General features: G+C 44.7%; 1 protein-coding gene across 2 annotated transcripts; it reads right to left on the bottom strand.

The window, feature by feature from the left end:
* Nucleotides 1-7,518: 7,518 nt before the first annotated feature.
* On the bottom strand, nt 7,519-11,022 carry RBM3 (RNA binding motif protein 3). 2 transcript variants are annotated; one of them, XM_017672487.3, is made up of 7 exons: nt 10,867-11,022; nt 10,182-10,301; nt 9,834-9,940; nt 9,086-9,191; nt 8,889-8,982; nt 8,417-8,499; nt 7,519-8,096 (listed from the first exon to the last, which is right to left on the bottom strand). In XM_017672487.3, exons 2-6 carry the CDS (start codon nt 10,282-10,284, stop codon nt 8,439-8,441), a joined length of 471 nt encoding a protein of 156 aa, XP_017527976.1. In that variant the 5' UTR covers nt 10,285-10,301; nt 10,867-11,022; the 3' UTR covers nt 7,519-8,096; nt 8,417-8,438. The 2 variants fall into 2 exon arrangements, with proteins under 2 accessions (XP_017527976.1, XP_017527977.1); XM_017672488.3 differs by having other exon boundaries at nt 8,417-8,496.
* Nucleotides 11,023-14,121: the final 3,099 nt, after the last annotated feature.

The following is a 14,121-nucleotide window of genomic DNA, read 5'->3' as shown; positions in this document are numbered from 1 at the left end:
TGTTTCAGCTTGCTGGGGGCTGCTCATGTGGTCTGTGAAGCTTTTCCCAATTGCAACAATCTTGTTTTCTGACTCCAGCCATGGAGAGTTATCACCATTAAGACTTTGGGGATTGTGAGAACTTTGGCTTCAGAGGCAAATGTTTTCTCATCAGAAAATGGCACTATTCAAGTGATGCCTTTATGTTGCAACCTCCCCCTCTTGTTCCATTTAGGAAGAAATTTCAGGGATGAGGTAAGTGAATAAAGACTCCATGTCTACACTCTAGTTACAACTCTACTCCATGTCTCTTCTTTTGCTCTCTGGCCTTGATTCTCAGCATATTCTTGTCACCCCAAGCCATGCAGGCTTTCCCTCAAATCATGCTCCTTTTAGTTCCTGAGGATGGGCCCCAACTTCAGGTTTCATTTCAGCCTGTGTTAGTAAGGAAAGGCGGGCACCACCAGTGTGGTCCAGAGCTCGCCTTTGCACTTCTAGACTCTGGGGGCTAAATAGACAGGAGACACATGAAGGAAGGAGAAGTCCAGAAAGGACATAGTCACTGCCTGTTTCTGCCACCACTTGAGTCGATATTGTGATTGGAATGTAAACTAGTTCAACAGTTGTGGACAGCAATATGGAGGTTTCTCAAAAAACTAAAAATAGAAATACCATTTGAACCGGGAATTCCACTCCTAGTAATTTACCCAAAGAATTTAAGTTCTCAGATTCAAAAAGACATGTGCACCCCTATGCTTATTGCAGCACTATTTACAATAGTGAAGATAACGGAAGCAACCTAAGTGTCCATCAGTAGATGAATGAAGATGTGGTACATATACACAATGGAATACTCTTCAGCCATAAGAAACAAACAAATCCTTCCATTTGCAACAATATGGATGGAGCTGGAGGATATTATGCTCAGTGAAATAAGCCAGGCAGAGAAAGACAAGTGCCAAATGATTTCCCTCATTTGTGGAGTATAACAACGAAGCAAAACTGAAGGAACAAAATAGCAGCAGACTCAGAGACTCCAAGAAGGGACTAGTGGTTACCAAAGGGGAGGGGTGAGGGAGGGCGGGTGGGGAGGGAGAAGGGGATTGAGGGGTATTATGATTAGTACACATGGTGTAGGGGGGTCACAGGGAAGACAGTGTAGCACAAAGACAAGTAGCGACTCTGTGGCATCTTACTACACTGATGGACAGTGACTGCAATGGGGTTTGGTGGGGGGACTCGATAATATGCGTGAATGTAGTAACCACATTGTTTTTCATGTGAAACCTTTATAAGAGTGTGTATCAATAATACCTTAATAAAAAAATTGTAAAAAAAAAAAAAAGCCCCTGCTAGGTAGGTGCCAGGCACTGGGGAAAGAACAGTAACTCAGACAAATTGTCCCTGCTTTTATTGAGCTGCTGTTGTAGCTGGAAAAATAAACAATAAATAAGATCATTTAAGAAATCAGTACTATGGTTAAACAGTAGTTTTGGTTAGTGTTGCTTGGGGAAGGATGAGAAATAAATTGAAGCAAGAAATAAATCTTGCCTTTCTGTGATAAGCCCTGCCTGGTTTTGGTGACAGCCTGCCTTTACTGAGATCTTAATGTACTATAACAACCCTAATGAGGTAGGTACGACATTTAGCCCCACTCTTTAGATGAAGAAAAGTGAACTCTAGAGGGGTTTACTACCCATGGCCACGGAAATGGAAAATATGAGGACTAGCATTTGGATATAGGCAGGAAACGCCAACTAGTTTAAGTTCCTTATCCTAGACACCAGAAACCACTCTAACCCTGTTACCAACCAGCAGTGCTGATGATAGTGCCCCTTCGCCTCCTCTCTCTATGTCCCCGGCATCAAGTATCAAATCAATATCCATTCCTCTCTCTCTTCTAAGCTCCTACACTGGTAGGTCCACCCTGAAATCCACACTGGCTCCCAGCTGCTGTGAGAAGCTGATGTCTTAGGCCCTCTCTCCAACCTCATTGCTTGTTGCTCTTGATTAAGTTATGCTACAGCTACATTGGGTCTCTTGCACATCCTCACTCAGAGAACACTTCTATTCACCCCACAGTAATATTACTAGTAACAAACGCTTCATGCCAAGCACTGGTCTAAGCACTTCACACACTTTATTTAATCCTAACAACCCTATGAAGTTGGTCCTGTTATTCCATGTCACAGATGGGGAAATGGCAGCAAAGAAATGAAGATGTTGGGGGTTGAGTTCCTTCTCCTTGGATCTTATCCGTGCTACAATAAAGAACTGAAAGGCAGAGATGCAGTAGTGAAGCAGAATGAAAGTTTTATTTGAATACACTTCAAGGGAGGAGTGGGCCAGAGTCAAGGGAGACAAAGGCAGGCTGCTTACACTCAGGCTCCTTTTCATGGGGGTTTTGGCAGGGCAGAGGTCCTTGACTGACCATCTTTGGCCTTGGAGGCCTGGTCTTATTGGTGAAATGGAGACATGGGGTGCTCTGATGGTTACTGTGCACGTCTTCTGGCGGTGTTTTCTTCTTATCTGGAGAGTGTCTGTGCTTGGAGACCTCTCATCTGGGTGTTTTTTTTTTTTTTGTCTGGGGAGTTTGAACATTCCAAGCACCTCCTAGTCCTTGAAACTTCAACTAATCTGTCTTTTCTGGCTCTCTGGTTAACTCTTTGAGTCCCTTTTAGTGAGCTTTACTGGCTTTATTCTCCCTCTATCTGCTCGTCTACCTTTCTAACAAAGTGACTTGCCCAAGGTCACACACTCACTCAGTGATGGAGCTGAATTTACACCCAGGCCACCTGGCTCTGGGAATCCTTGCTCTTAACCACTAGACTATTTAACACAAGCTCCCAAATTACTGTTATGAACCCACACTGGAGTTCACACAAATACTTTCTCACATCCCACCCACCTCATCTGATCTGTCAGCAAGTCCTATCAGTTCCTCCTTAGAATTTATCCAGCATCTGACCTCTGCTTTCCATGCACACTGCCACCACTGCTGTTCCTGGCAGGGACTACTGCAGTGGCCACTTAACCGCTTCCACCCTTGCCCCCTCCCCATCTGTCCTCATAGCAGCCAGAGCATCCTGTTTCAACCCAAGTCAGCCCTGGGCACTTCTCTGCTCACACCCCTGCCATGGCTCCCTCTCTCTCAGAGAAAAAGCCCAAGTCCTCCCCATGGCCAGTCAGGCCCTACAGGACCAGGTCCCTGTCACCTCTCTGACTTCACCTCCTGCCACTGACCCCTTGTTCACTATGCTGGGCCACACAATCTTTTTGCTATTCCTCACACCAAGCAAGCTCCCACCTCAGGGCCTTTGCACTTGCTCGCTTCTCCTTCTGTCTGTAATTCTCTCCCAGATGTCAGGGCAAAGCTGACCAATTTGGATAGTGAAGAAACAAGGCCCATTTGATTCATATGTTTGCTACTTAGAGACAGAAAAAGAATAGCCATAGATGCCAGCTCATATCCCTTGTGCTGGATTAACACCAAAATAAAAGAGGTCAGATGACAGGAGCACCGATGGTGATACACCATTGTCAAGCTCATTCCCTGCTAAGCAGTTGTACAGCCCCAAGTCAGGGGAAGGGAGGGGGCAGAAAACCCACTCATACCTCACCAGAACTTCAGGTGATGAGAAGCTGTCTCATGACAGCCTCTTTGGCAGATGAGGAGTTGAGTGAAGAAAGGCCTCATGGCAGTTCTCACAAGCCTCTCATGCTGTGTTCCAAGGATTACAGGGTGTTCTGACAATACTTAGATCAGTTTGCCTGCATGAAGCCATGCAAGGCAGGAGCACCAAGGCACAGCTGTGACCTATGCCTCATATCCTCCTTGCTTGCTCTCCATCTGCATCTTAAAAGGTCACCTCGAGTTGCTTTCCGTGGCCACCCTGTATAAAATAAAATATCCCATCCACTCTCTACACACCCTGCTTTATTCCCTTAAGGCTTGCCCACTCCTTAATGTTATATTACACATCAATTTATTACTTGTCTGTAGACCTCACCAATACAGGATTCCTGAGGGAAAGAATTGTTGTATCCATTGCTGTGTCCCTACTGTCTGACACACATAGCAAACACACTCGGCTACATCTAACAACCAGTTTTGGGTGTTTCCCACATCTTGGCTCATTTAAGCTGCCTTTATTATCCCCATTTTAGAGGTTAGATGGCTACAGAGGAAGGCAGGCCCTCTGGGGCTGGGCAAAGGTATGGTCCTTCCGTCAGAAGCTAGACCTGGTATATGATCATGCAGGAAAGCAGGACTGGGTTCTACAGCCAGTATCTGAAAAATCTCTTTAGGGATGTCAGGTATCAATAAATAGAGGTTACTACTCATAGAACTATTTCTGGAGGCCCTGGGAGATAACCTGCAACTAAGGAGAGGGTTTGCAGGGACAGAGCAGGCCAGCAGAAAACCAGATAGCTACCCACCTCCCATGCCAATGCAGGGGGCCAACTAACCACACTTGAATTTACTTTGTATTATGGAACATCTTTCAAAAGTATTGATGTAACTTTCATGTACCTATCACCCAGATTCAACAATCATACAGCCTTTTCTACACTGCAGGCTCCATCAACATTTGAGTGGTTTGGGGCAGTCTTTGTTAAAGTACAATAAACTAGGAAATATCAAGGAACTTGGCACGTTTCCTTCAGTAAATCTTTCTTCCACTTACACAAATGGGTGGATTGGACTACAATGATAAAAATGTACTTACTATGGATTGCAGTCATAAAGTTTAGAGACTGCAAATTCTGTCCTCAGGTAGCTATTGAGCTCTAGAAATAATAAACTTCCAGAGCTGATGAGTTTTACTTACAGCTTAAAATTGAGTTTAAGTTTGACCCCACAGCATATTAGAAATGCTTATGCAGATCAATGCCATGGGTTAACCATTTAGTCTTAACTTTCTTTGTGCATTCACTGTATGTTGAGCTCCTCCCTATAGGATCTAGGGCAGCTTTCCATAACCAAACACTAACATTTCTGCAACATATCATATGCATATTCACATTACATGGGAAAATAAGATTATGAAAAGCTTCAGGTCTTGACACTGGGTATGAAAAAAATTTTTTTTAGATCTTTGTGCCCTCTGAATTTTAAGGGGTCATGGGCCTCATGCTAGCTCAGGGAGGGGTGGTGAAGAGGAATGCAGATAGACAGGGGCTGTGTGTCTTGATTAACAAATGTAGGAACACTGGCTACTGATCATTATCCAAGATGCTGTTCTTACATATTTCCATTCACAGAAAACTGTTTTAAGGAGTTTCTTGAAAGGAATTCTTCTACCCAAATCCAGACTGTGGGGCAAGTGTGGGGGTAGCATCAGAGACCTGCCCTGCTCTGAACATGTCGTTTCTTACCCTTAACCCGTGAGGTGCACATGTCCCATTTTACACATTGAACCTGAGGCAAAGCAAAAAATAAGCCAGGAATCAGGGTCTGAATACTGATTCCAGTCCACATTGGGTGGGACTTTGGATTTATACTGAACCTTGAAATGCACAAGAGTGTCTTATAAGAGATGTATCAAAGTTTTCAGTACAGGCAAGATCCAGGGCCTCAAAATAGAAGTATTTGCAGGCCAAGGGTCTACAAGCCTTGGGACACAGGTTTCTCAATGCACCATTTAATGTTTCTGGGATTGATGGTTTTTTGGGAAACATGCACATGATATTCCAGTCAAACCGAAGCAGAGAACTAATACACATGTTATAACGGGCCTTGAAACTCCCATCTGGTTATTTCATTGCTCAACAATTGTAGTATCAGAAAAAAAAAAACTTGAGTCTTCTAGGCTCCTTTCTTTAGAGCAAGTAAGAGCAAGGTATTAGGCTTCTCTAGGCTGGAGTACCACAAGGTACCTTCCCAAATCCGGAGCGCAGAGCAGGTTGATCAAGTTGTCATTCACATATAGAAAGGCTATTTATGGTCTTTGTTGATGTCACTTAGGGGATTGTTTTACTGCAGGAACTTTGTGGTTGATTATGGGACTCTTTCTCAGGCCACATTGGAGGGTCAAAGGGATATTTTTTACTTCCTGAGAGGGCAGAGGTGCTCTCTACCCCAAGGCAGTAATGGTGGTCCTGCAAGCTCCCACTGCATTAGTTCCCATAAGGCCAGCAAAGAATGCCACTTCAGACCAAGCACTCAACTGGTAGGGCTAGCCACAATGCCATTACGTGGGTCTAGCACAGTGGGCCAAGCAGGAGGTCTGAGAAATCTCCTGAGTTTCTATCCACCTACCAAAGCAAGTTTCATGAGCATTTGGGTGGGAGGAAGAAGGGTCCATGGGGCCTGACCCAACTAGCTGGGAGACCCTGGGAGGCAGGCTGTCAACATTGGGACTTAATACCCATACTGTCTCAGTTCAGGTTGCTGTTAACAGTACCAGACTGAGTGGCTTATAAACCACAAACAGAAATTCCTCACAATTCTGGGGGTTGAAGTCCAAGATCAAAGTGCCAGTATGGTTGAGCTGACCTCAGTCAATCACCCCAAAAAGGCCTCACCCCCTAATAATCATTTTAGGGAGGGTTTCAACTTAAGAATTTTGAGGGAATACATTCAGTACATTAACACGTCTCATAAATGAGGGACTAAGGCAGGTTAGAATGTCTTAGAACTTACAATCTGGTGGTACTTGCCTCAACACAACATCAACTAGGTAGTAGAAGCCATGAACACAACTGACTACAAATTCCAAACAGAGGGAGATAAAGCCCATTGGACTCCCACTACAGCCACTAACACAATGACTAAAGGGAGATAAAGAACTCAGGAACTAACACCAGCTACAAGTATAAAAACCAACCAGCCACTGACACGACTTGCCAATGGAAGACCTTCAGACCATCACAGATGGAATCCCTGTGACTGAAGGCTTTGCCAACTGTTCTCAGGAACTGTACATACCTATTAAATGCACTTAATTAACCCTTAACAGCAAAGGTAAAACACCCACAAGGCTATAAGGCACACAAGTTAAATGACGCACTTGAGGTCAAATAACTGGGCAGCAGCAGAGGCTGGATTTGAACCCTGGAATCTGAATTCAGTCTGATTTTACAACCGTTTCCAAACCAGGGTTCTCCCATGTCCCTCACACCAAGCTGAGTTTAGTACACCTCTCCCACAACCACCATTTCAGGGAAAGAACTGGAACCGGTTTATGGCAAGGTTCACCTTACATTTTCAGAACAAACCTGTGAAGAAGGAACCAACATGATGCTCAGAGAAGCTAAGGAGATTCAAATCAAGCTGCCACTGACCAAGACAATAGGACCAGACCATCTCAGCAAACCCAATTCAGCCATTAAGGGGATTTCACGTGTACCCACGACCCCCAAGCCTCAGGTATATACCTAAACCAATTCCCAACTCAACCAAACTTTGAACTTAAGGTCTCTCCTCAGTTTTAGCAGTCCCTAACCATGCACCTCCCATTTCTTTCCTTAAAGCCTCCCTCCAGATCTATTTTTCATTTGCAAATTCGGTTGAGTAAGAAAAAATCACTATCAGTGTTAGTTTTCAGATTTCAACTTTTTAATCAACTCTATGAAGAACATCCTAAACACTACATGAAACACAACAGAATAGTTTTTTCTTCCAGTATTAAAAAAAATGACATTCACAAATATTTTTAAGCAACTTCTATATAATCAGGGCAGTGATGTTGAGTAAAACACACCTCTAAGTTATTCTTGATGTCTTGTTCGGAAACTGCTTCCTAACCATGATAAACATTGTGTACAGGTTTTTAAAATGTCCCTAGATACACATTATTAAAAAAACAATCAGTCTGGCAATTTTTTCTTGCCAGAACCAATAATCCTGAGAGCCCAAACTCAAAAATTGGGAAAATGAAAAACACCCAGACTCTACAAATGTCCCAGAATTTGTCTTTACATGGGAGAAAAAAATTTTTTTAAAACACATTAACTTTCCAAAAGGTCTTTAACAAACCACCTTGGGAGCTCAATTCAAAAACAAGTTGGTGTACTTAAACCAGACGTTTTTCAGTGCAGCTCCAAAAACCTTTATAAATATAGCCATTTGGAAGGACGATCCTGGATCAGAAGTTGTTTTATTCCTTGTGTATCTGAGAACAGTAAGAAGGGGGAGAACTGTGATGTCAGGAAGGAACAGGTTAACAAGGCTCACCTCCTAAGGCTGGTAAGAATTGCTGAGGGCTGGACACCAGGGACACCCCTTCATTTCCACCAGGGCCAGCAGGAGAAAGTGACTGCAGGGAGACAGGCTTCTAGACATCCCTCCCCTACCAAACCGCCAAGCTGTCTAGCCCTGACAGGCACCAGAGAGCTAGGGAGGCCTAGGAATGGGTCAGGTGGGCCAGGTGAAGAACACAGAAGGGCTGATGGACAGGGGTCTGCTCCATGGTAACATACAAATCTCACTCACAATTAGGTGCACATGCCTCATCTCAGTTGTCGTAATTGTCTCTGTAATTTCCTCCTGAGTAGCGGTCATAACCACCCTGGCTTCTGGGAAAAAAACATACACAGGTGTATTACAGGAATGTATTACATATACCCTGATGATATTAAAAACTATGTATTTACATATCCTGTCACATTTTATATGCACTGTAACTTTAATGTGCCAGATATTAAACATGCACATCATGTAAAAATGGGTTATATGGTACATAACTTACATATAGCATATTAAATCATATTAAATGTTAATTCACCAGTTAGCCAACACAGTACAACTTAGATATCATCTACATTATAATTATATAATCTTAAAGTCTTTTAACATATTACTGTAATTCAAAATTTTAAGTTTCACACTTATGAACACTTGGGCAGCCAAGCTCCTGAGAGGGAGGTAGTACCACCAGAGTACCTGAGCCACTTGGTTGACCCACCTGCCACCATAGTCTCTGGACCTTCCATATCCATATCCATATCCTCCAGGTCGACTGTCATACCTGCCATTCCCATAGCCCTGGTCCCCACCACCTACAGCAGATAAAAAATATTTAAATGGCAGTTATCCAGACATAGCTCAGTTAACAGACAGCTCACCCCCACACCCCATGTTCAAAGTTACCACTGCACTTACCTCTAGAGTAGCTGCGACCACGCCCAAGGGGCCCAAAGGCACCCCCTCTGGTTCCACGGGCAGACTTGCCTGCGTGATCAACACGGATCTGGCGACCATCCAGAGACTAGGTGTGGGGAGACACAAGGAGGATAGATTGGTGCTCAGATAGGATAGTGGTGAGGGAAGAGTGGGCAGGGCAGGCAGGCATAAAGAGCCCAGAAACTCCTTCTGGGCACCAGATTCTGGGTGCCACGTTCCGAGAACAAGCTCCTTTGACCAGAATGGCTTTAGCAGGAGCTACAGAATCCCACAAAATGACCTGAATCCACCGTGTACCCCTTGCTACTACTTACATCTTGACTGAACTCAGGCTGAGTTCTCCTCCCCACTCCTCTAAGCTGCCCAACTATCTGGGCTAGACAGACACCTCTCTTGATTTGAGGCTTCAGAGTCCATCCCAGAAGACTCACGAGGTCCTCTCCGGGCCAGGCCCGCAGGTCTGCAGACTCTACTACCTAAGCCCAGGGCAGGTCAACCATCCACAGGTGGCTTCTCGGCCTCATGCAGGACCAGTCGTCGCCTCCCAGGCAGCCTGGCTCTGTCTGCCGTTGCCCTCCACCCCCTAGAACAGAAGGCAGTCACGCTTCTGTGAGTGGGCACTGCAGGCTTGGTAGCCGCGCTGCCCCTAGCAGACACAGAGGGAAAAACAGAAAGAATGGTGGAAGTCGGAGAGGGGCAGGGCCCCTATGCAGTTAAGAGGCCTCACCTCTCCATTCATGGCTCTCATGGCATCTGAGGCATGCTCTGGATTGGTGAAGGTGATGAAGCCAAAACCCCGGGATCGCTGAGTTTCCCGATCCTTGACAACGACCACTGGTGAAGGGAGAATGAGGAGTTAAGAGAAAACCTGAATGCCAAGGGCTATCAGGTAGAGAATAGACCCCTCCCCACAGTTTTCAATTCAAAGTTATCAGATTCTCCTTAGGCCTAGGAACAAACATGTAAAGAAGTCTGTGACGGCCTGCGGTCCTGACCTGTCAGTCAACGTTTCTTGAAATTCAAGAGGGCTTCCTGTCCCACAGAACCCTCACCATGGGTCTGGCCCACGTCTCACCCTCAGAAATAGGCCCGAAGCTGCTGAAGTGGTTTTCCAGAGCCCGCTCATCGGTGTTGAAGTTGAGCCCTCCCACAAAGAGTTTCCCTTCTTCAGAGGACATGGCAGTGAATTGGTGTCCTGTGGGGGAGAATGGTGGGAAAAACAGTGGATGTGGGAAGGACAAAGAGGTTGTAGGAGACAAAAGCAAAGGGGGAAACAACAGTTAACAGACACGAGGGAACAAGATAAAAGGTAATTAAGTAAAGGCCGAAAAAGCGGGAATCTGCGGGGCCGGCTCACTGAGGAAGCCATTTGAGGGCTGCCATCACGCATGCCCACATCATCCTTGGCCGCCACGCCCGTCATTTTGTGCTGCCGCGCAGGCCCAGACCGTCCTTGCGTTCCCTCTGCGCCCACAAAACAAGATGGCGGCGGTCACGTGAGGAAAAGGGGCGCCCGCATGCTCTTGGCTGTCGCGTGGTCACTGCGCCACAGACGCGGCCAGCCTCTCCCGTCATTCCTCACATTCGGACAAAACGCGTCAGCTTCCTGCCTACCCAAAGGTTTCGCCTTTGAGCAGGGGGCTCGCCCAACCCGGAGAAACCCGAGCCTAGGTCAGAAGCCGAGCTCGCGCACCGCGCTCTCGGCCGGCGTGGCGCACATCAGAGAGGCGAGGAGTGGTAGCCCCACATCCGTTGCTTACCTGGAAGTTAAGAAGCAAAACAGCCCCGAAGACAGTCACCGCCGAGGAGCAGAGAGACTGGGAGGAATGCCGCGCGGGAAGACGCCTGATAAAGCACACGTAGCGGATACGTCACGGAACGTGCCCTGTGCGTGCTGGCGTGCGCATTCATTAGTTGAGGCCAGTGAGGGGCGGGGTGGGAGGAAGGAAGGAACGGCCCACCGAAAGAAGCAATCCGCTCTGTGCGCTTTAGTCTCGTAAGCGGCCTTTGTGATGATGCTGGGCTCTGATATCGGTGTCCCTCCGCTGACCCAGCAGTCCTCATTCCACGCACAAACCTTTTCCCTCTTACACCCCTTTTGGTCCCTGACATCACCCTCACCATCCTTGACGTCATTTCCCTTGTTTGTTCTGACGTCTTCCTCACCATCTCAGTCGTCTTCCTCTAGGTCCCTGAAGATGAAATTACCAACCGTCCTCGGATAACCTCCTTCACCTTCTAGTCCTCTAACTCCATATTATAGCTCGAGGGCCTGATGTTTTATTCCCCCCTCCTCCACTGCCCCTGATATCATCACCCTTCACAGTCCTTAACGTCAGACCCTATGTTTTCTCAGTGTCTAATCTTGACCCTTACGTTTTCTTCTCTGTGCTCAACATCTAGCCACCTGTCATGGGTCTCTTCCGTGTCGTCATTTCTTCTCATTTCTGACTTCAGCCCTCATCCTTATCTGATAGTCTCCTGAAGCCAGTCTCTTTATTTCCTCACCAGCAGACTGCCTGAGATACCTTCTACAAAACAGGATGCTCCATTCTTCAGAGGGAGTAAATGCCAGTCCATGGAACGATTTTTTGCTGTCACTCAGGGTTGCCGAGCCCTTGATCCACAGAAAGGACTTTCACAGTACACAGTGGACTTACCCAAAGCAAGGAGTGTCTGAACCCATTGCCCACAGTTTGGTCTTGTCAAGCCTTCAGAGTATGCGAGATACCTTTTACAAGTAAATGGATTTGACCAGCTTTGTATTTCTGAGCTCTCCATCAAGAAAGAATGGGGTAGTTTGCCCTCAGAGACTCTAGATTTCTTATCCATAGAATGGACTTGTTCAGCCTTTTAAGAGTCAGCCTCCCAAACACAGACTAGATTTATTAACTTTCAGAGTACAGTATGGTATGCATCCACAAAATGGACCTTTTTTTTGTCTGGCTTTTGCCATATCCAGACCTCCTATGCTCAGGATGGACATGAGTAGATTTCACATTGTCCGTATTATATATTAGTCTTAGATAGCCCTCAGAGAATCTGAGCCCCCATGCAAAAAAAAAAAAATAGAGGTCCTGGTTTGCCTCTCAAAGTATCTAAGCTGTGATCATATTACACAGTTCATGACACATGCAAAGCCCCTCGTTTTATTTATTCTCTTTTATTCCTGCACCCAACTACCATTCTCTTCCTCCCACAGATAACCACTATATTGGGTTTAATGTGTATCTTTTTGTGTGATTTCATAGAAAATCTGCATTTTTGTCTATGCTTTTAATTGAAGTAAATGATAGTGTCATTCTGTTTTTCACTTTTCTTTCAACCAACATTATGTTTTTAAGATCCATCTGGGGTGTTATGTGTATATCTAATCTATCCATTGCTTCTAATGGTTGCAATAAACACCAGTATGTGCATCCAGTGCATTATTTTGCCCCTAGGTGCTCCCAACAAGGGACACTTGTGTTGCCTCCAACACCCATTTAGATAAATAATGCCTTGTAAATGCCTCCTTATGAGCCAATGTAAAAAAAAAATTAGGATGTACACACAGAGAAGAATTGCTGGGTCAGAGGGGATGTATACTACTGTAAGCAATGCCAGATTGTTATCTGAAACGGATGGAGCAACAAATGAACATGCCTGCATTCCTGTCTCTGCTGACACTTAGCATTATGCAGCTTTCTAAAATTTTCCAGTGTTAACAGGTGTGGTCACACTTCATTAGTTTTTTATTTTTTATTTTAAAAAATTGATGTCTTTGAGTACTCTTCATGTGCCTTTTTGATTTTAGGTTTCCTCATAAATTCCTTGTTCATATCCACATTCCTATTGGGCCAATTCCCATATTCCTCTTCTTATTGATTTCCAGGGGTCCCTCACTAGTCTAATTACAAATCCCTTGGGTGTGGGAAGTTGCAGATATCCTTTCCCATTCTGACATTTGTGTGTTATTAACTCTAAGTAGTATCCTTAGTCGAATAAAGATTCTTAATTTTGATATAATCAATTTTTCTCCCTTATGATCTGTGCTTTTAAAGAAATCCCTCTCTTTCCCCAGATCACAAAGATATTCTATATTTTCTCCTATTAACTTTAGAGTATTGCTCTCACATTTAGGTCTTTAATCTATTTAGAGTCCATCCTTGTATGTGGTGTGAGGTGTAGTGATCCAGTTTTATTTTTCTCCATATTATAAGCCAGAGTCCTGTCACTATCTACTGAGCAATCCATCCATCCTTTCGTATATGCGGTACATTTCTATCATATATTAAGTTCCATAGGTATACAGCTGTGTCTCTGAATCCTTTTATATGTTATACTGGTCTATTTAGGCCAATATTAGGGTTTTTTTTCTTTAATTAAGAAGGCCTTTAGTATGTCTTGGTATATCTAGTGGGACAAGTTCCCATCATAACTTCTTGTTGAAGATTATCTTAGCTATCCATAATTCTTTATTGTTCTAAATTATAATGCTAAGTTTGTTGCAATTCTAAAAAAGAAAGTAATGGATGTTTTATTGGGGTTGCATTGAATTAATAGATTTGGGGAGAAATAACATCTTAATAATATAACCTGTGGAGGTTTTAAAGATATGTTCACTAATTCTTTGATATTGTTCCCTTCAAGAGTTGAAACCTAATTCCTTTGCTCTTGAATGTGGGCTGGACTTAGTGACTCAACTTGTAATGCACAGAATGAGCATGTCACTTCCAAGACTAAGTCATAAAAGGCACTTGTATGGTCAGAAAGGTGCTTTCTGTCCTCTCTCACATATTGCTCTCTGTGTGGGACAGGAGCTGGTATGTCAAGAGTAGCCCTATGGAATAACTGGGGCCTCCTGCCAACAGCTATGTAAGTGGGCCTTCTTGAAAGAGGTGTCAGGCTTTCAAATAAACTGCAACCTTGTCTACAACCTGACTGCAACCTCATGAGAGACTCTGAGTCAGAATCACCCAACTAAGCCACTGCCGGAATTCTGCCCCTCTGAAACTGTGCGAGGTAACAAATAC

Source organism: Manis javanica, chromosome X, assembly GCF_040802235.1.
Source record: "Manis javanica isolate MJ-LG chromosome X, MJ_LKY, whole genome shotgun sequence".
NCBI lineage: Eukaryota > Metazoa > Chordata > Mammalia > Pholidota > Manidae > Manis > Manis javanica.
The sequence above is the reverse complement of the archived record's forward strand: the minus strand, read 5'-3'. Positions and strand labels throughout refer to the sequence as shown.